Below are 20,698 nucleotides of genomic sequence, written 5' to 3'. Positions count from 1 at the left end.
GTTCATAAAGTTTCTCTAAGACCAAAGACTCTGGGGAGGTCCATGTGAGGGTAGTTCTTGTATCTTTCACCAGAATAGATGCTTAAACTAGTTCCACATCCCCTGGCACTGCTATTTTTGATCATGCACAGAGATGGGCTGTTCTGATCAGAGAGGACCAAAAAAGTTGTCAAAACAAACTCTGCAGCTTGTTTAAAATTAGTTTTGCTTTAGTTTCTGCTCTTCTGTGCTTTGTGCCGTTTCCTTTGATAAGTGTTAAGTTTTGTTAAATACTATGATAAGTCCTCTTAGATATGTCCTTCCTATCATGATATTTGTCTTTTCTGTTACAGTGGTCTGTCCAAAATGTGATGCCTTATTCATAAGAACATAAGAAATTTACAAATGAGAGGAGGCCATTCGGCCCATCAAGCTCGTTTGGGGAGAACTTGACTGATAGCTCAGAGTTGTTAAAATCTTATCTAGCTCTGATTTAAAGGAACCCAGGGTTTTAGCTTGCACTACACTAACAGGAAGACTATTCCATACTCTAACTACACACTGTGTAAAGAAGTACTTTCTCAAATCCATTTTAAAATGTTCTCCTGCTAATAATAATAATAATAATAATAATAGTTGGAACTTTATTGATCCCCTTGGGGAAATTGTGTTTACGCCTCCCTCAACCAGCTCTTTTTTGTAAAGTTATCTGCAAAGGGCAGCCACCCGTAGCGGCGCCCAGGGATCTGGGAGTTAAGGGCCTTGCTCAAGGACCCGTAGATGTGCAGAGGCTGGGTTTAAACTGGAGACCTTCTGATTACAGGCACGCAGGCTTAGCCCACTGAGCCACATGCTGTCCCCCAATTTCCACCTATGGCCATAAGTTCTAGTATTTAAATTAATATTGATGTAGCCATTTGGCTGAACAGCACCTAGGCCTGTTAGAATCTTATATACATCTTATATACCTGGATCATGTTGCCCCTTAGTCTCCTTTCCTCGAGGCTGAGCAGATTCAGTTCAGCTAAAATCTCCTCGTAAGACATTCCTTTACGACCAGGAATCATTCTTGTAGCCCTACATTGCACTGTTTCTAAGGCAGCAATGTCTTTTTTAAGGTATGGTGACCAAACCGGCACACAATATTCTAGGTGGGGTCTTACCAAGGAATTGTATAATTATAGCATCACCTCCCTTGACGTAAACTCCACACACCTAGAGATGTAACCCAGCATCCTATCGGCCTTTTTAATTACTTCCCCACACTGGCGAGAGTGGAACATGGAAGCATCAACATACATACTAAGATCTTTCTCGTAATTGCTGGCACAAGCATATCTGCCCCTGCTGGCAGATGCACACGATACTACACATGGCATGGTCAATTCCGAGCCATCCACAGCAAATCAGTACTGCCCCTCCTCACACTTCCCCTTCCCCCTGAAGGATGACGTCAATGGTCCCATCCCCCCAGATGTCTGTTCTCTCTCCCCAGGGTGGGCCCAGCCCACTCACTCTTGTTGACCCTAGCCATTGTCTTATCCTGAAATGGATGTTGATGGAGGATTGGTCCTTGACAAAGGAGGCAGCTTGAGAGCCTAATGTGCCCTTTGACCTTGTACACTGGGGTAGCGGCTGGCTGGTCGCTAGACACCTGTCCTGTTGTGTTGGAAGGGCAGCCATGACATCATATACCATCTGTCTATGAGAGGGGGGAAAGCACACAAATTCATTGATCTCTCAACATTTTATCCCCATCCACCCTGATTCAATCGCAGCTCTCTTTGTAGACACGCTAAGTTATAAAATAACACTGTTACTTTATGCAGATGTTTGAGTAGAGCCTCTACTTTGAGTATACTTTTTAATGTTGTCAGCATTTGGTATATGAGAGAGGGAAGGGTAGGAGTTTGCCTTTTTTATTTATTTATTTATTTATTTATTTATTTAAATGTTTCTGTCCTGGGATGCTATTATAAATAATACAGAAGAATCTTTTGGAGAGGCTGGTCCTCCCAGAGAATCTGGCACAAGCTAGCGTGCTACTAAAAAGTGAGCTGACCTGAATACCAGGGGATAAAAATACAGATTGAGTGCCAAGTGTAAATAAGCATAATAACGCAGCCAGAAATAATGATTTAATCATTGGAGATAATGTTTGCTTTTTCACTTTTAATTTTTACTTCTGACAACCTTTTTTGCCATTAATTCACGCTGATCTGTTCTAATTTTTTTCCCTTAATTTGCAGTGAGTGGGACGAGGCATTCCTGACGTTTTACGAGAACTATGCAAAAAGAATATTTACAGTTCAGTCAAACAGTTAAACTTACAGTTCATATTAGATTTATTTATTAAGTGTAATTTTATTATTAAGTGTAAACTTTGATGCAGATGGACGTTTACTTAAGTAATTGGATGGTCTCACTTGATGCACAAGCAGCTCCACCTTTAGGATGTAAATTTTTCAGTGAAGCGTAGATGTGTGTGCTGTCTAGACTGTTAAGTTACCTTCACTTGTCTTGCAGTTATGAAGGGTTTTTCCTCTCCTGCTCTCTCACCCATGGTGGGGCAGAGCTCTGTGCCCCCCAACATACCAGCAAACAGCCAGTCAGCAAGTACCTCTTCCACCTGGTGGTGTGGGACCAAAGGTAAGATTTTATTTATTTACTCACTTATTTAATTACAAAGCACAGGTTTCTTCTGCACACATGAAAATACAGTCCATTTACTCTACATCTCAGGTAAAACTGGTTCTTGGCCTATATTTTTGTGTCTGGAACATTGTTAAACTGCGTGTGTCATATTCTGACTTCCTGCTAATGGCAAATAAAACGGAACTTTTGAAAAACAATTATTTTTGTTTTTCTTGACGATCGGGAGCCTGATGGTAAGAATATGCTTTCTGAAAGGAGACCTAAACAACATCCTGTTGGCTTTGTAAAACTTCTTTACATTTCATCATAGTTCTCTGCCTCTTGTAGGCTGTGTAATCTATTGTTGGTAGTTATTTTTGAAGGCTATTGTTTCAGTATTTAGTACAGTATCCTGAATTGAGAAGCTAAGATGATAGAGGTATATAACCATTATCAGGCACCACTTACACTTTCTTTCTGATTTCAGCTTTTTTTTTTTTTTTTACTTTTGTTTCTCTGCAAGTAAGGTCTTCAGATAAAATGGGGAATATTTAGGCCTTTTAAGAGTGATGTAACCTTTGGCATTTTGATGTCTCAGTGGTTATTTTAGCTTTATTTTCCTCTAAGAGAATAAAGTGTTGGAATTGTAGCATATGATCCTTCCTTGTGTGGTGCTTAAGGCTGAACGATTTGGAGGAAATATCTAATTGTGATTTTTTTTTCTGACAGATATTGCGATTAGAAGATTATTTTTTTATATGTCAAGCTGCAGTTCAATATTCAGTGTATAGTAGGTTTAAACAGAACAATTATCACAAAAGCTGTGACTGTTATGTAAAATTAAGTAATAATGATAAAAAGTAAATCAATTCCACTTAAAATAAAAACAATAGCAATCTGGCAGCTAACACTGCTTGAACCACCAACAACACTAGAACCACCGTTTCTCATGCCAATGAATGTCAAACTCCTTTGCCATAATGCAGACCTTTTGTTTGCAATAATGTGCCATTGCACAGCAGCAAAATCTAACACTCTCAACCAACATGGCATAAGGTTGGCCACCAGAGTGGCTGCTCTGTCCTGAAATTGTACAACTGAAAAGTTTTCAAACACAGTATGCATTTTATAAAACATTGTATAAATAGACAGTTTATTGGAGATTTCATGTTTGTTGAAGTTTCTTCTTTTTAACAACTGTATAAAGTAATGTTTTTTATACAAATCAATTCAGGTGAAACAATTTACCGTATTTTCCACACTATAACGCGCACTGCATTATACAGTAAGGCGCACCGTCAATAAATGGTCTATTTTCAAACTTTTTCCACATACAAGGGGCACCGGACTTTAAGGCGCTTTAAGCAAAACAAAACAGTCAGATAAGCCAGTCAACAAAATTTATTTTACATCACGTGTTCACAATGACTGTCAACATTGTTCAAACGTTTATGAGCGTCTTCACTACTCTTTAACACGTAAAAAAACAAGAGTCTTATACCGCTAAATCAAAAGTCAGCCTATTAACAATAACTCAGAATTGAACACTTATAATACGGTCCTATACCGCTAAATCAAAAGTCAGCCTATTAACAATAACTCAAAATTTAACACTTATAATATGGTCCTATACCGCTAAATCAAAAGTCAGCGTATTCATAATAACTCTTGAAATTGTTCATTTATAACACGTGAAGCACTACACAATACACTCACTTTTCAATACTAAAACATTCAAATCGCTTCGAATTCAGTATGCACAACAGAAATTAATCCACGTTTAAAGCGCACTGGATTATAAGGCGCACTGTTATTTTTTAAGAAAATCAAAGGCTTTTTAGTGCGCCTTATAGTGTGGAAAATACGGTAATGTCTTCAGGGTTGTCAACTCTCACACATCTGGCATGACACTCACGCTTTCAGTCTCTCACACTCATGAAATCTCAAGAAATCTTATAGCAAATGTATCTTATTCCATTATAAACCTAATATTAGCTACATCAGAAGCATTGGGGTAGTTTGCAAACCATACAGACTATTTACAAATTAATAAAAGTATAATGTATATGTAAATGCATGTGCATGTGTGTACAGACTTGAATCGAATTGAAAATCTCACTCCAGACAGCTACCAAATTTGGCAACCCTGTATTTAGTTTGAAATGAAAGATGCACTGTGTTTTCGACTGAAGCGGCTTGTCATTCCATTTTCGTTGTTACTCTGACAGAGGTAAAACAAATATGAGAAAACATTATGTGTCACTTTTTATATTTTAGAAATAATAAGACCACCCATATCCCACTGTAATAGTGATTAAAGTGATCAGTACTTTTGGTATTTGTTAAAGCGAGGCTTTTATTTTATTACTAGTGTGAAATTAAGATTAATTTCTCAAGATTAATCTATTAAAACCAATACGTAAATCAATGAGTAATAAAATATGGGACATAAATATGACTGTATTATGGGTTTTACATAGTCTTGGGGGTGACAGCAACTCCGTGAGGATTACTGACTGCCCCATTGATTTCTTGATGGGTCAGTGGTATGCTAATGTAATGGCCCATTAACAAAAATGAAAAGTATTTTTTTGCACCGTAAATGTAACCTTTTTCTCTGGTTTTGTGTGTTTGCTGTTTATGGGCGTATCTGTAATTGCCTTGGGCCACTTTTGATTTTTGCTTGGTGTCTTTTGAGAACCTGTCTGCTTGTCCACCGGTTTAAAAAAAGAATGGAACAGAAATGTGACATAAGAACATAAGAACATAAGAAATTTACAAACGAGAGGAGGCCATTCGGCCCATCAAGCTCGTTTGGGGAGAACTTAGCTAATAGCTCAGAGTTGTTAAAATCTTATCTAGCTCTGATTTAAAGGAACCCATGGTTTTAGCTTCCACTACAATAGCAGGAAGACTATTCCATACTCTGACTACACGCTGACATGGGTGGTAGTGAAAGTAAAGTAAAGGTTTCTGCTAGTACTTGCTTGCAAAGCAAAAATGTATTTCATTTTCAAGTCAGTTAAACTTCTGGGATATTGATCTGGTCATTTAAGTAGCAGAGGGGGTTGTTAATCAGTTTCAGTTGCTTTGGTGTTAATGAAATTAACAACAGGTGCACTAGAGGGGCAACAATGAGATGACCCCCGAAACAGGAATGGTTTTACAAGTGAAGGCCGCTGACATTTTTCACTCCTCATCTTTTTCACTAGTTTTGCATTTGGCTATGACCAGTGTCACTATGGTAGCATGAGGCATGCATCTGGCATTGCCAGAAGGTTTGCTGTGTCTCCTAGCACAGTCTCAAGGTCATGGAGGAGATTCCAGGAGACAGGCAGTTACTCTAAGAGAGCTGGACAGGGCTGTAGAAAGTCCTTTACCCATCAGCAGGACCAGTATCTGCTCTTTTGTGCAAGGAGGAACAGGTTGAGCCCTACAAAATGACCTCCAGGGCCACTGGTGTGAATGTCTCTGATCAAACAATCAGAAACAGACTTTATGAGGGTGGCCTGAGGGTCCGACGACCTTTAGTGGGCCCTGTGCTCACTGCCTGGCACTGTGGAGCTCGATTGCCATTTGCCATAGAATACCAGAATTCGTTGATCCCCCACTGGTGCCCTGTGCTTTTCACAAATGAGAGCAGGTTCACCCTGAGCACAAGTGAAAGAGTCTGGAGAAGCCGTGGAGAATGTTAGGCTGCCTGTAACATTGTTCTGCGTGACCGGTTTGGTGGTGTGTCAGTGATGGTCTGGGGAGACATATCCATGGAGGGACGCACAGATATCTAGACTATACTACAGCACCTTGACTGCCATTAGATATTGGGATGAAATCCTTGGACCCATTGTCAGACCGTACGCTGGTGCAGTGGGTCCTGGGTTCCTCCTGGTGCACGACAATGCCCTTCTTCATGTGGCGAGAGCATGCAGGCAGTTCCTGGAGGATGAAGAGATTGATGCCATTGACTGGCCCCCACGCTCACCTGACCTAAATCCAATAGAACACCTCTGCCACATTATATTTCGGTCCATCCGAGGCCACCAGGTAGTACCTCAGACTGTCCAGGAGCTCAATAATGCTCTGGTCCAAATCTGGGAGGAGATCCCCCAAGACACCATCCGTGTCAGGCATGTATACTAAGCACATGGGGGCCATACAAACTACTGAGTTCGATTTTGAGTTGCTACAATGAAATTTTGGCAAAATGGACTAGCCTACCGCATCAATTTTTCACTTTGATTTTCGGGGTTTCTTTGAATTTATCCCTCTGTAGGTTAATTTTCATTTTCATCAAACAATGTGGCATCCTTTCATTTCTATCACATTACCCAGTCCATATCAGTATAGCTATCCAGCATGATTTTTCCCCATTGAGATCTGATCTGGTGTTTTCAAATTGTTCCTTTAATTCTTTTGACCAGTGTATTTATACTTCTTTTATTAAATGTGGCCAGCAGATGGCTCTTTCATTTTTCACAGAATAAAAAAAAATGATGTAACATTATTCCGCTAATAAGCTGGCAAGTTGTTTCACTGCCGGTACCGGTGATATTAGAGTCAACTCTATCGGTTATGGATTGAATTTTCTGGGTATGTGGAAGGTTTGGACGCGATAACCCATCCCACTTTTTCCTGACATTACTGTGCCAAATTCTGAGCCCAGCTTTTCTATAGTCTTTTCTGGCTCAGGGCCATTTTTTTGCGGTGAAAAGACGCAGAGCTACTTCTGGATTGGGAAAAAATCTGGCACCAGCACCATATTAGTGGAAATGACATAAAGGAATTTGTAAAACTATTTGTTCTGTCTTGTGTATTATTTTACCTTTGAAGTAATGTGAGATTGAATGTTTATAATTTTTTTGATGCCATCTACTGGTTAGAGGTGGTAGTTGTAGTATTGGAACCTTGCTAACGCATCATATGTACAGGACTCATAGTTCTGAGCAAAAACATTGCGACAGTCCACGCAGGGTGGTAATAATTTTCTTCACCACAAATTGGCTCTTGAAAGCATCGTCGGTACAGTATGTATGATTATTATTATGTTTGAGCTGTTTATGTATTGTAGTGAGATTAATGTTAATTTAGTTAAGACTTTGAAAGGAGAAAGATATCTGTGTGTAATCTTACGTTAGCTTCGCCACAGATGAATACTAACTCGGCGCTTAAGTTAATTCGGTAGTTGTGTTGGATCCTATTTTGAATGTTTGTATTTGTTTTGTTAGTTTTACCTGACTTCAGCACCATAAAGAGTGGACTAAACTCGTCGTCTGTGTGGTTTGTTGTAGAGGAGTTAACGAGCTGTCGACCCCGGCAAGGTTTTGGGGCTTAAGGATAGTTTTAAACCCTGGGTCAGACATGCTATATAATTGCATTGTTTCAAATCGTAATTTCAATTTGCAATTGATAAATCGTTCAGCCCTAGTGTTGTTTATCCACTCATGCAAGAAGATAATGTCTGCTTGTTCGTGTATATTAGCTATCTGCTATCACAGAGATGGTGTCAAGACAAGGATGCCATTAAATGTATGCCAGCTTAGACAAATATTTTAAAGCCTTTGGATACGGTACATTTTGAAGTCTCTTAATTGGGAAGGTTTTAATATTTTTTGTTACAGTAAATTGTGTTCCACAAGATGATGTGAGTGTGGATATGATAACAATAATTGTTTCTGCCACAAAAGGTATAAATGTATATTTGCATTACACATTACACTGACCAGGGGGGAAAAAAGTATGCATTAGGAGCAAGGTTGTAGGGTAACATTCTTTCATTAGTTTTGTGCTGTTATCTTTGCAGCCTTTACTACTTGTCATGCAGCAGTCCTATCTGAGACCTCGTAAAAGTCAACATAAAAATATACTTTCTGGTGGTTATGGCCTATTTTATAGATCCATCACTGTATTAAATGAATAAAACATGACCACCTGGAACTGATATGACTACAATAACAGACTGATCATTGAAGCTGATATAGCTAAATTTAATTTGAGTCATCCTTGAAAAATAACCATTCTGTATGTGTGTAATTGTCTGGATTGTACCTACGTCCTCTAACTGTCAGTAGAGGGGAAGAAAAATACAATGTGGCCTCTCTGGGCTATGCTGTTACACTGTGTTGATTTCTGACCCTGCATCTTTACCGCAACTGTCCTTTTTCCCTGGGTCTCATTTTGCACATAGGATCTGTTTTCCGGTCCAGATCAATCGACTACCACGGGAGACACAGTTAACAGTAACTATGTATGCCACCCTGCTGCCACCACCAGGGGGCACTGAGGACAAGAACAAGCAGAGGCGGAGCATGGAGGCACTGGGCTGGGTCACCATGCCCCTCTTCAACTTTAGGCAGTGAGTAACCCATGTCTATTAAATATGAGGTCGATTGCAAATAAAATTGTTTTTATGAATTTAATATAATGTAGCCCATATTCTGTGCATGGTGTTTGTCACAAAATTTGTGAATATTTAGTGATGCTTTGCAGAATAGCTAGCCATTTCATACTGCTTTTAATTAGGGCTGGAAAATTTTAATGCATTAACGTCAATTTTAAAGTTGTCACGGTGCGAGTAGACGAGCAGACAAGGAGGCGAGAGCAGCCAGGCTGACTGACAAACGGGGTTTATTTATAGGCAAACAGATAGGACTAGTACTCACACTAGGAGATGGACGATGACAGATCTGGGGGAAACTAACCGAGACGTGGACTAAATACATGAGACAAGGCAAAAGGAATAGGCAACAGGTGATGACAATCAGGAAGTAACACGAGGTAATGAGGGGGCGTGGCACACATGAGGATCGTTCGGAGCTGAACGTGACAAAAGTCATAATGCATTATTATTTCTTTGATTGTGTTAATGCATGCAGTATTTTGATATCCAATTGGGAGAAGAGTATGAGCAAGGATTTTAATAGAAATCTATAATATTTCATCATGGGTGTAAACAACATGAGATTTTAGGTTGTGACATTGCGCAAAATCCCAGAATTCTAACCTAAAATCAGAATATTCAACTGGTGTCTCAAGGGAAAGCTGATGTTACCCATTTTATTTAGAATTTGGTGATCAGTGGTCATTGTTAACACACCACAGCACAGCACACAGTGCGCAACAACGAAATGTGTCCTCTGCATTTGACCCATATGTGACTTTCGTGACATAGCAGGGGGCAGCTAATTCAGCGCCCGGGGAGCAGTGCTTGGGGACGGTACCTTGCTCAGGGTACCTCAGTGGCAGGGGCGGATTAACGCACAGGCTAGATATGGCTTAAGCCTAGGGGCCCCACGTGTGCCAGCCTGCAAGGGGGCCCCCATTGGCGCGGAGGGGGGCGGGGTTGGGGGGCCCACGGACTACTGTAGCCTAGGGGCCTCTGAGCACCTTAATCCGCCCCTGCTCAGTGGTGACTGGCTGATTCCATCAAGCCACCACTGCCCATTTAGTTTTTAGTCATTCATTAACTCATTCATTCATTCATTATAGGATAAAAATATACTAATATGCAGTTTTTGTTTTATTTTATTGAAGACTTAAAATCTTAAGATTTTTATCTTCATTTTAAGTGTACTTCCAGTGGTTGCCAGGCTTCTGTTTTTAGAGCAATTTGCCAGATAGATTTTATATCAGTCACAAGGTCGGTATTAAATAGTTGTTCGATCCGCCTGTTGAGTATATGCGATTTTATATACATGTAGTATATGTCATTATAAGGCGTGAGATTGGAAAAAAAACGTTCAGCATCCCTACTAATAATACTTTTCTGTTATTGCCTTTTGTTCATCTAGCCTTTTTGAAATCATTGAAATTCTACTTGTACTTGCATGCAAATAGTATTTTTTGGAAATGAATGATCTGTACATCACAAGTTTAAGTTAAACCATTAAACATATATAATATGGGTCATTATTACAAACGCAGAATTTAAAGAGTGTTACAATGAAATGCACCTAAATTGATTTTTGTGTAGAGCAATTGACATATGACTTATATACTGTATTAGAATTATAATTTGTTAGTCTCATTTCATTATTTTCAAAAACCATTTTCCCCAAATAGGTAGCCAAAAATCAAATAACACAAAACTAGATTAAATGTTTTTAAATATTTCAACCTTGCATGTAACCCATAGTAAACTATATTAACATGCATATTTGTTTCTCAGATTTGCCCTGTTTTTAATTAAATACTTTAGATAATTGCAGAAATAAATAATTTTAGAAAACAAATTCAGTACCCCAGAGGCAAAATCAACAGCTAGAAAACTGTGATTCATTTTTTACTCTATTCATAGCCCTAATTTTGATAAGTGTTGCCCCATCTGTTTGTATATCTGTTGTCAAGTGTAGGTGTAGTTTGTTATGGAATTAGAACCTTTTAATTTTTCTCTTTCTTTTTCCCCATCTTCTAGCTAAATCTCCTGTATAATGTCTCACTCAGGATGCAATGCCAGCCCATTGCAGGGCACATATACAATCACAGTTACAGACTCAATTAAACACTATGAACATTGGCAACTTGTACAGTGTAACAAACAGGAAGGCAGCTCTGTTTCTGTCTGACTTTAATAGCATGACTCATGTCCTGGTCTCATGTTTAATATGTGGAAGCTCTCCTTGTCAAGTTGGTTGTTAATTTATATTTTTTCCCTCGTGAAATTTAAAGCATGGCCTGTGGCGCAGTACAATAAAGGAAAAGTGTTAAAATATTCACGTGATAAGTAAGCAGTTGAACAGCTGTTCTGGGTTAGACAGTAATACCACTCTGTCCAACACCACAGAGGGTTGCTGGGCCAGCCGGTGTCCCAGGGAAAACCGGGCCTTACTGGCATAATGAACCCCTAGGCTACGTTTGTGGTTACTTATGGAGGCAGTATTGAATAGGTGGGTCTGCTTCCATCTTAAATAGCAATTACTTCCAGCAACTGGCCATGAATAGAGAGAGGGCAACAAAAGGCTACTGAAGCAAATTCAGCACACTGTTAGCTTATTGTATCTTGTTTTGCATTTAATGTTTGTCTCCTTGTTCAAGGTACAGCTCAAATGGACCTTTATTCCTGTCCATCTTTTTCCTCTAATGCCAATGTTCTTTTTGTTATCGTTCAGGAGTGTTAGTTGACCTTTTCGCTGCTGTTTGCACTGATTTTCAAAAAGATGTTTGTTTGATGCCCCTGCAGTATCCTCACATGTGGAAGGAAGCTGCTTGGCTTTTGGCCTTCAACCCCAGGAAGTGGCAATGTTCGCTCCAGCACCCCCAATTTTAGCCAGCCCGACAGTATCATCTTGCAGGTAGTTATGTGGTACACCCCACTTCCATTTAATTAATTGTATCCTTATAATTCTGCTGTTTCTCATGTTACAAAACTTTGCCACTTGTTCTTTGGCTACTTATTTCATATATCTTAGCTCTCTGGACCTTGTACTGGCTGGTGTTTGTACTGACATATAATACATGTAACTTTTAGAACAGTGAAGGTTCATGAGATCTCAGTTTTAAGTCATACTATATAAAAAATTATCCTGCACCATGTGTCCCAGAAGCAAAATAAATACAGTGTAAAGATTAATTTGTCAGGAGAAGACACGTTTCAGTGGAAGCGTTCATCTCATTTTTCTGTGTGGTTACTGCTGTGTTGGCTTGAGCAGCAGCTGAAGTGTGCAGAGGAACGGCCCCAGCAAGCACATTTCCTGGACAGGTGCTGACTGAGCCCTTCTAACGCTGAGTAGTTCTTGGCACTGAAGAAACTGTCATAGTGGCAGCTGAAGGGAACTGAAAGAAGGTCAGGAGGCCTGTATTGGCTGACAGTGGAAAACAAAAAATAAAGAAATAAAAGCATTTTGTACCCTGCATTTTCACTGGACAGAACAACAACATTGTCATCCTGCCAGCTCTCGCTCAGTTTCTCCATCGCCCATTCCTTTGACCTTTTGCAGTGCACCCAACAAGCCTGCACTTCTTAAGTGACAGTGCTCCCACCCAGGTGCTTGGGAGAAAACAATTTCTTACAAAAGGATTCATATACCACTTTTAGGGGCAGTATAATTCTGTTTAGTGGTTAAATCATGCAGAATTCCCATGTCTTTTAATGATTGTCCCTGTTCTATACTACAGTGCCTGACAAAAGTCTTGTCACTTAACCAAGTTGTAGGAACAACAAATAATACTGTAACTTGACCTGTAGTTAATCAGTTGGAATCAGAAATGGCTTATAAGAAAGGCAAAGCCCTCTAGATTATGCTTATTATACCAAAATAAAGTTTTTCATCATTCATTGAGTTTTGTCATGTAATTAGGACAGAAAGGTCAACTTTTGCCTGGAAAAAAGTCTTGTCATATACAAAAATAATGTAGAAATTATACATATACTTTATTTAGAATACAGAAACATGCTACAATAACATCAGAATATAAAGTCATGGTGCCTTGGAAGAAAGAATTAATAACATGTATGACTTCCATGAGCTTGGAGGACCGCATCCATACGTCTTGGCAATGACTGAAATAACTTGTTGATGAAGTCATCTGGAATGGCAAAGAAAGCAGTCTTGCAGGACTCCCAGAGTTGGTCTAGATTCTTTGGTTTCGTCTTCCAAGCCTCCTCCTTCATCCTACCCCAGACATGCTCAATAATGTTCATGTCTGGTGACTGGGCTGGCCAATCCTGGAGCACCTTGATCCTCATCAGTTTCAGGAACTTCAATGTGGAGGCTGAAGTATGACAAGGAGCGCCATCCTGCTGCAGAATTTGCCCCCTCTTATGGTTTGGAATGTAATGGTCAGCAAGAATGTCTTGATACTTCAGGCTGTTGATGCTGCCGTCCATTCTGCAGATCTCTTGAACACCCCCATACTGGATGTAACCCCAAACCATGATTTTTCCTCCACCAAACTTGACTGTTTTCTGGGTGAATCTTGGGTCCATGCGGGTTCCAACAGGTCTCCTGCAGTATTTGCAGCATTTGGTATGCAGTTCAATGGATGATTCGTCAGAAAAATCAACCTTCTGCCACTTTGCCACTGTCCATCCTTGCTGCAAGCTGTGGGCAACACACTTTTTTTGTTGTGTTCTCATTCATGCTGGTTTCTGTGCACTAATTCGGCCATGGAGACCACTGCGTGCGAGAATTCGAGAAACTGTTCTTGTAGACACAGTGGTTTCTGATGACCAGTTCTGATGTCGCTTTGCTGCAGTTGAAAAAGGGTTGGCCCTGGACTTTCGAAGCAACAAACGGTTCTCTCGAAGAGTTGTCTTACGTGGTCTGCCTGACCTGGGCTTGTCATGAACATCACCAGTTTCTTCATATCTTTTTTTAATCCTCTCCACTTGATGTTTGGATACATTAATGACGTCTGACACCTCAGCAGACTTGGTCTGTGGTTGAATCTTTGGCATGTTGTCAGAAGTCAGGTTGCACTTCAAGTGAAGGTCTGGTTTGCTGGGGATCTTTTTATACACACCTGGGATTATGTTAATTACAGTATTTGTCACAGGTGAACCTCAAATCTGTGATTGGTTGAATCATTAAAAGACATGACAAGACTTTTGTCCCTGCAAAAACAGGTGTTATGGACTTTAACAAGCTGTGAACATCAGGACACTTTTTGACTGTTTCATTTTGCACCCAGTTATTAATGTGAAAGTCCTTGGCATTAAATTGATCCATTTATCGTAACAATTGATTGATTAGAAATAAAGTTATATGCCTTTTTAAGTTACTATGTCCTTATGTGACAAGACTTTTGTCAATGACTGTACATCTGTTAACTATAGGAAGGATCTTTAGTCACCAGGACATTGCAACCCTCTCTTGATTAGGAGCTCCTTAATCCGTTAGTTGTGTACCTCTGTAGCCCATCCCCTATCAATCTCTCTGCTCAAGAATTTTGAAATGACACCCCCTCCTCCCTGAAGGAACAACATCTGGGGCCAATGCTCCATCTGGCACTGATTATCATCCCTACACTGCCGTTGCTCCATTTCTATTATCTTTCCCTTATCTGACTTAGTTTTTCACATTCTCCGCTTTTATTGGCCTATCGGCTTTCTATGCATGTTAAACATCTTTACTGCTTTCATATTCATCATTGCGGTTCAGAATAGTGTTTTATTTTTTTATTGTCAAATAATTGCAGTGTGTTGAAACTGAAAAATGTTCCATGGCATGGCATATAGCAACTGTGTTTAATAGACATGGCAGAATGAGTAAGAGAAAGACACATTATAAAATCCTGGTTTATGTGTTCACTTATGCCATGACATGTTGCTGTGATACTTAACCAGTAAGGTTTCAAATTCTTTGTTTAGCAGGATTGGCAGGTTTTTCTGTTTGTTGTTGTAATAAAATTATGGTTTGGGAAATCATTAGTGTTTTCTTTACTGTATGTTTTCATTATTACAATTTTCAGATTTACTAACACATAGTTTGCCTTTAATTATTTTTAATTACATTTATAATTAACAAAGTGCAGTGCGAAGTTTCTTTGTTCCTTTCCTCTTCACCATTGTCTCTTTCTCTCTCTGTCCCTACCCTACTGTACATTTCACACATATTTTTATCAGGCACCCATGTGGATATGTTTGATGGGCCCCTAACCTTACAGAAATTACCATGATTGATCGGCTCTTCATTTTGGAATTCTCTTTATAATATTGAATATATCTACTTGTTGCTAGATACTTGTTTGTTTCATGCTTAATCAGTATCTAGATGTCTTGCGTGTTAAAGCAGTTAATTATTTAATTGTACACCAGCCTGTAACCCCTGTCTTCATGCCTTCTGTCCACAGGTGGATTTCCCTCTATTTTCCTTTGAGGTACATTTCAGCACCCCCCCACCTGCTGAGTTCAGCCCTCAGTATGAGTTCTCTCGCTTGGACCTGAACAGCCAGAGACAGCTGCAGGATGTTTTGCACAAGAAATCCTTCCTCTGGTTAGTTACCATATTAGTGCATACCACAACTATACTTTCACAAAAATCCTTCATTTTACACCAATGACGGCAGTTTAATGATGTTTGAGTGAAGTAGTTTTTTTTAATATTGCACCTGAGATGTGTCTCATTAGAGTTTTGCGAAATACATTTAAAGGTAATGGCTGGCAAGCTGCTTGAAAGGTAGTGGATCAGGCAGGATTGGTTCTGTAATCTGTAGTCCAGCCGTTTATGCCCGGTGCACTTTTCACTGTGTGATATAAACTTGGAATCTTACTGGTCTTCTTTCATTGCTAACAATAGTACAGTATTCAAGGGGGGTAAATGAGAAGAGCAGTGCTATCTTCAAGTGAATTGTGGTAACTTGCGCCTTATGTAAGGGTCTGAAAATAGATGAAAGAAGCCACTCTATACATTTACATGCACGACTAAGTCGAAATATGGTTATAGCTCTACTACACCCTTTAATTGGACTACTTGCCCCAGTATACATGCACGGGAGGGGAATTCATTTATTGACTGAAGTATGTCCGACTCTGCTATGATAGGTGGCGATATGGCTCCTTTCAGCATGTTAGTATTGGGCTTTTGTTTTATTTGTAGTATTGGGATTTTTCAGGTTGAGCTATTATGTCACAGACTTAAAAAAAATTATAAAATGAATAATAATGGATTTGTGAACAAATTAAGTGACACAGCTTTGAATGTGATCTGGTCAGAAGCACTGATAAAAGATCAGTATTGCATAAAAAGAAAATGCATTTTGTATAATATACTATGACAGCACAGTATTAGAACATTTTCAGATGTGATTTTGTTGTAATAAATACTGGGGTATTTATAAAAACAGAAAAGAAGTTCAATATAAATTTCTCACAAACCCTTCTTTAAATTTAAACAGCAAGGATGAAAATTATTTTGATTGTCTCGGAGAACACATGCAGCAGAGGTCAATTTTAATCTGATTTTTAAACATATACTAGATCTTGAAAAGATCATTAAAATTGCAAAATGGTTTTAGTGAGACTTAAACTCCCTGTGCTATAATATTTGTAGCAAACTGAAGGTAAGAAAAAGCCTGATCATAATCTAGTTGACTAGCAATGTAAGAATTGGATGTGCTTAACATGCGATGTTGGTATTAATATTGCACATTATCTAGTCCTGCTACAGCCATTTTACAAATTAAGTACAAATTACCCCGCCTTGCATTGTGATGTCATTCAGCACCGATACCAGTCTTTACACCAGTGGAAAACCATCACCTTGAAATACCGTACTTTTGATACCTTCTTGCAGTACTAAAAGTATGGTATCTGGTGCGGTGGAAAAGTGCCTTTTAGTTGAGCGGTGAATTGAACAACTTTATACCTTCTGTATACCGGCTTCTTCTGTTACTTCCAGGTCAAAACCCGGGGAGAAACTGTGGCACATGCGTAGAGCACCTGGGCCAGCTTTAGTCATGTAGGAGTAAATTGACACCCAATTGCATTATCTGGGTGTCTTAGACCAGTGGTTCTCAAACATTTTCAGCAGGAGGCCCCCTTGTGTAGGGTGAATCCTTTTGTGGCCCCCCCTCCTCAAAAAAAAAATCATGACGCAAAACATCCTCAAACTTACAATTTTACTTAATTTTAGATTTTAGATTCTGTTTGTAGTCTTTATTTCTCTGGTTTGTTAAGTTTACATTTCACAAAATATAACATTGTATTAAAACAGTTTTGACAGTAAAACTAACATTGTCTGAAAAGTGCAACAAAAGTACTGAATACTGAACAGTAATTCATGATGTCCATAGCAGCATAGTGTGCTACGTAAAATTTATATTTACATTTTTTTTATACTTCTATTTTTTTTTAAAAATACATTATATTTTACATAGGTTGACAAGCCTGATTTACATACAGGTACAGGTAATTTTTTTTTTTAGATTCTACAATTTCGATGCGGGCCCCTAGCGCCATCTGGTGGCCCCCCAGGGGGCCGTGGCCCCCAGTTTGAGAACCACTGTCTTAGACTGACATCAAGAAATTCGATTTAGTACGACTTTAGTTAGACTAACAAGTTTACATGTACTTTAAAAGTCTAGTTTTAGTCAGACTAACACAATAATTCGATTTTCGTAGTGTGCATGTAAATGTATTGAGTGTCATGATGCCTGAACATAGGCTAGGTGGTGGTTATTGTGGTGGTGGGGTGTTGAGTGAGTGTCCTCCATTGGCACCATATCCAACACTGTTTTCGTGCCTCCCTGGATCAGCATTTGAGCATTAAGCGAGCCACATTGAAGTCACATTGAAATGCATGCGAAGGAGGCCTGAATGCAAATGGCAGTGGGGGTAACAGTGTCAAAGTGGAAACCCAGTGCATACCCAGTCTCTGAAACAATCACCCATTGAGTGAGCCTTTTGTTCTGGAATTTTTTATATATAGCAGAGGACTGGCCTTCAGCAGTAATGGAATCTTTTGGGCAAGTTCTGTGCAAACTGCCAGCTTTCTGAAGCTAAAACTGTATAATGTTGGAAGCACTAGATTAGATAGGTGCAGTAGGGTGAAGAGGGAGGAGTTTGGAAAGAGGCATGGTTCAGCTTCTCCATGCAACATGTAAATGAGGCTGCATATTCTTCGTTGTATTCCCTCGACTTTTGGGAATACATGTGGTTTTGGGATTGGTCTGCCGCCATAGACAGATTAATGGATCTTTTTAAAACTTTGCAGAGGCATTGTACAGCTGATGAAGTGGAACTGGTTACATTTTGAGACAGATTGCCCCAAAATTGAAGCAGTGCCAGATAGTGATAGCAAAAAAGGTATGGTTTTGACGCTTGATCTATGTCATCTGCTTTCACCCTTCCCTTTGCTGCAACGATGCGGCATGGCTTCTACGTGATTTGTCTCAAAATTTTACCATTTCCAGGTGGGCACCCGTACAATGGCTTTAAAAAAGATCTGTCAAGCTGTTAAGGTCTTAACGACCATTCCACAGGTGCATGTTCATTAATTGATTATGGTTAATTGAACATGCATGGAAAACATTGTTTAAACCCTTTACAATGAAGATCTGTAAAGTTATTTGGATTTTTACAACATTATTGTTGAAATACACAGTCCTGAAAAAGGAACGTTTCTTTTTTTGCTGAGTATATGTGTTTTTGTGTAACGAATAGTAATCCAGTCATTTTAAGTTTTCTAATATACTGAATAAAACAAAAGGCAACTTCATTAAAAAAAAAAAAAACTAAATACCTAAACCACAAAGTGTAGTTTTTGTTCATTTGAAAACGTACAGGAGAATAAATTTGGAATGGGAGGCATATAATGTATTTTTATAAAGATATAGGCTCAGGGGGGTCAGTTGGGGGACCGGGAACCTATAGTATTCCTGCACTTCACTTCAGCTTCTGACTTTGTGCTCATATATTCTTTAGGAATGAACACAATAATCAAAACATCCATCCATCCATTATCTCCCGCTTATCCATGGTCGGGTCGCGGGGGCAGCAGTCTCTCCCAGTGGGACCAGGAGGCGTCCAGGAGGCATCCTAATCAGATGCCCGAGTCACCTCATCTGACTCCTCTCAATGCGGAGGAGCAGTGGCTCTACTCTGAGTCCCTCCCGAATGACCGAGCTCCTTACCCTATCTCTAAGGGAGAGCCCAGCCACCCTGCGGAGGAAACTCATTCCGGCTGCTTGCACTCGCGATCTTGTTCTTTCGGTCACTACCCACAGCTCGTGACCATAGGTGAGGGTAGGAATGTAGATCGACTGGTAAATCGAGAACTTCGCCTTTTGGCTCAGCTCCTTCTTTAACATGACAGACCGATGCAGCGCCCGCATCAGCCTGTCGATCTCCCGCTCCATCGTCCCCCCACTCATGAACAAGACCCCGAGATACTTAAACTCCTCCACTTGGGGAAGGACCCCATCCCCGACCCGGAGAGAGCATTCTACCCTTTTCCGGCTGAGGACCATGGTCTCAGATTTGGAGGTGCTGATTCTCATCCCAGCCGCTTCACGCTTGGCTGCGAACTGTCCCAGCGAGAGCTGAAGGTCATGGTCCGATGAGGCCAAAAGGACCACATCATCTGCAAAAAGCAGAGACCTAATCCTGAGGTCACCAAACCGGACACCCTCAACGCCCTGGCTGCGCCTAGAAATTCTGTCCATAAAAACTATGAACAGAATCAGTGACAAAGGGCAGCCCTGACGGAGTCCAGCCCTCACCGGAAATAAGTCCGACTTATTGCTGCCCATGCGGACCAGACTCTGGCACCAGTCATACAGGGACCGAACAGCCCTTAAAAGGAAGCCCGGCACCCCATACTCCCAGAGCACCCCCCACAGGACTCCCCGAGGGACACGGTCGAATGCCTTCTCCAAGTCCACAAAACACATGTAGACTGGTTGGGCAAACTCCCATGAACCCTCCAGAACCCTGCGGAGAGTATAGAGCTGGTCCACTGTTCCACGACCGGGGCGAAAACCACACTGCTCCTGCTGAATCTGAGGTTCGACAATCCGGTGGACCCTCCTCTCCAGAACCCCCGAATAGACCTTACCAGGGAGGCTGAGGAGTGTGATCCCCCTATAGTTGGAGCACACCCTCTGGTCCCCCTTCTAAAAGAGGGGGACCACCACCCCGGTCTGCCAGTCCAGAGGCACTGCCCCCGATGTCCACGTGATGCTGCAGATGCGTGTCAACCAGGATAGCCCCACAGCATCCAGACCCTTAAGGAACTCCGGGCAGGATCTCATCCACCCCCGGGGCTTGGCCACCGAGGAGCTTTTTAACCACCTCAGTGACCTCCGCCCCCGAGATAGGTGAGTCCACCCCCAAGTCCCCAGACTCTGCTTCCTCATTGGAAGGCGTGTTGGTGGGATTGAGGAGGTCTTCGAAGTATTCCTTCCACTGACCCACAACATCCCGAGCTGAGGTCAGCAGCACCCCATCCCCACCATAAACAGCGTTGATGTTGTACCGCTTTCCCGCCCGGAGCCGCCGGAGGGTGGACCAGAATTGCCTCGAAGCCATCTGGAAGTCGTATTCCATGGCCTCCTCAAACTCCTCAAATGCCTCAGCGACCGCCGAAGCTGCATCCCACTTGGCCCGTCAGTACCTGTCAACTGTCTCTGGAGTCCCACAGGCTAAAAAGGC

At 40.7% G+C, this 20,698-nt stretch overlaps 1 protein-coding gene across 9 annotated transcripts in view; it reads left to right on the top strand.

Moving 5' to 3' along the window:
• pik3c2b (phosphatidylinositol-4-phosphate 3-kinase, catalytic subunit type 2 beta) overlaps window positions 1-20,698 on the top strand; it is a 144,927-nt gene that overhangs the window by 57,492 nt on the left and 66,737 nt on the right. For all 9 annotated transcript variants that reach the window (XM_072715846.1, XM_072715845.1, XM_072715844.1 and 6 more), the window contains 4 exons: window positions 2,506-2,628; window positions 8,798-8,965; window positions 11,789-11,900; window positions 15,400-15,542. In XM_072715846.1, coding sequence (XP_072571947.1) covers window positions 2,506-2,628; window positions 8,798-8,965; window positions 11,789-11,900; window positions 15,400-15,542 — 546 coding nt within the window. The remainder of the gene's footprint in view (window positions 1-2,505; window positions 2,629-8,797; window positions 8,966-11,788; window positions 11,901-15,399; window positions 15,543-20,698) is intronic.

The sequence above is a fragment of the Paramormyrops kingsleyae genome, chromosome 8 (genome assembly GCF_048594095.1).
Source record: "Paramormyrops kingsleyae isolate MSU_618 chromosome 8, PKINGS_0.4, whole genome shotgun sequence".
Classification (NCBI taxonomy): domain Eukaryota; kingdom Metazoa; phylum Chordata; class Actinopteri; order Osteoglossiformes; family Mormyridae; genus Paramormyrops; species Paramormyrops kingsleyae.
The sequence above is the reverse complement of the archived record's forward strand: the minus strand, read 5'-3'. Positions and strand labels throughout refer to the sequence as shown.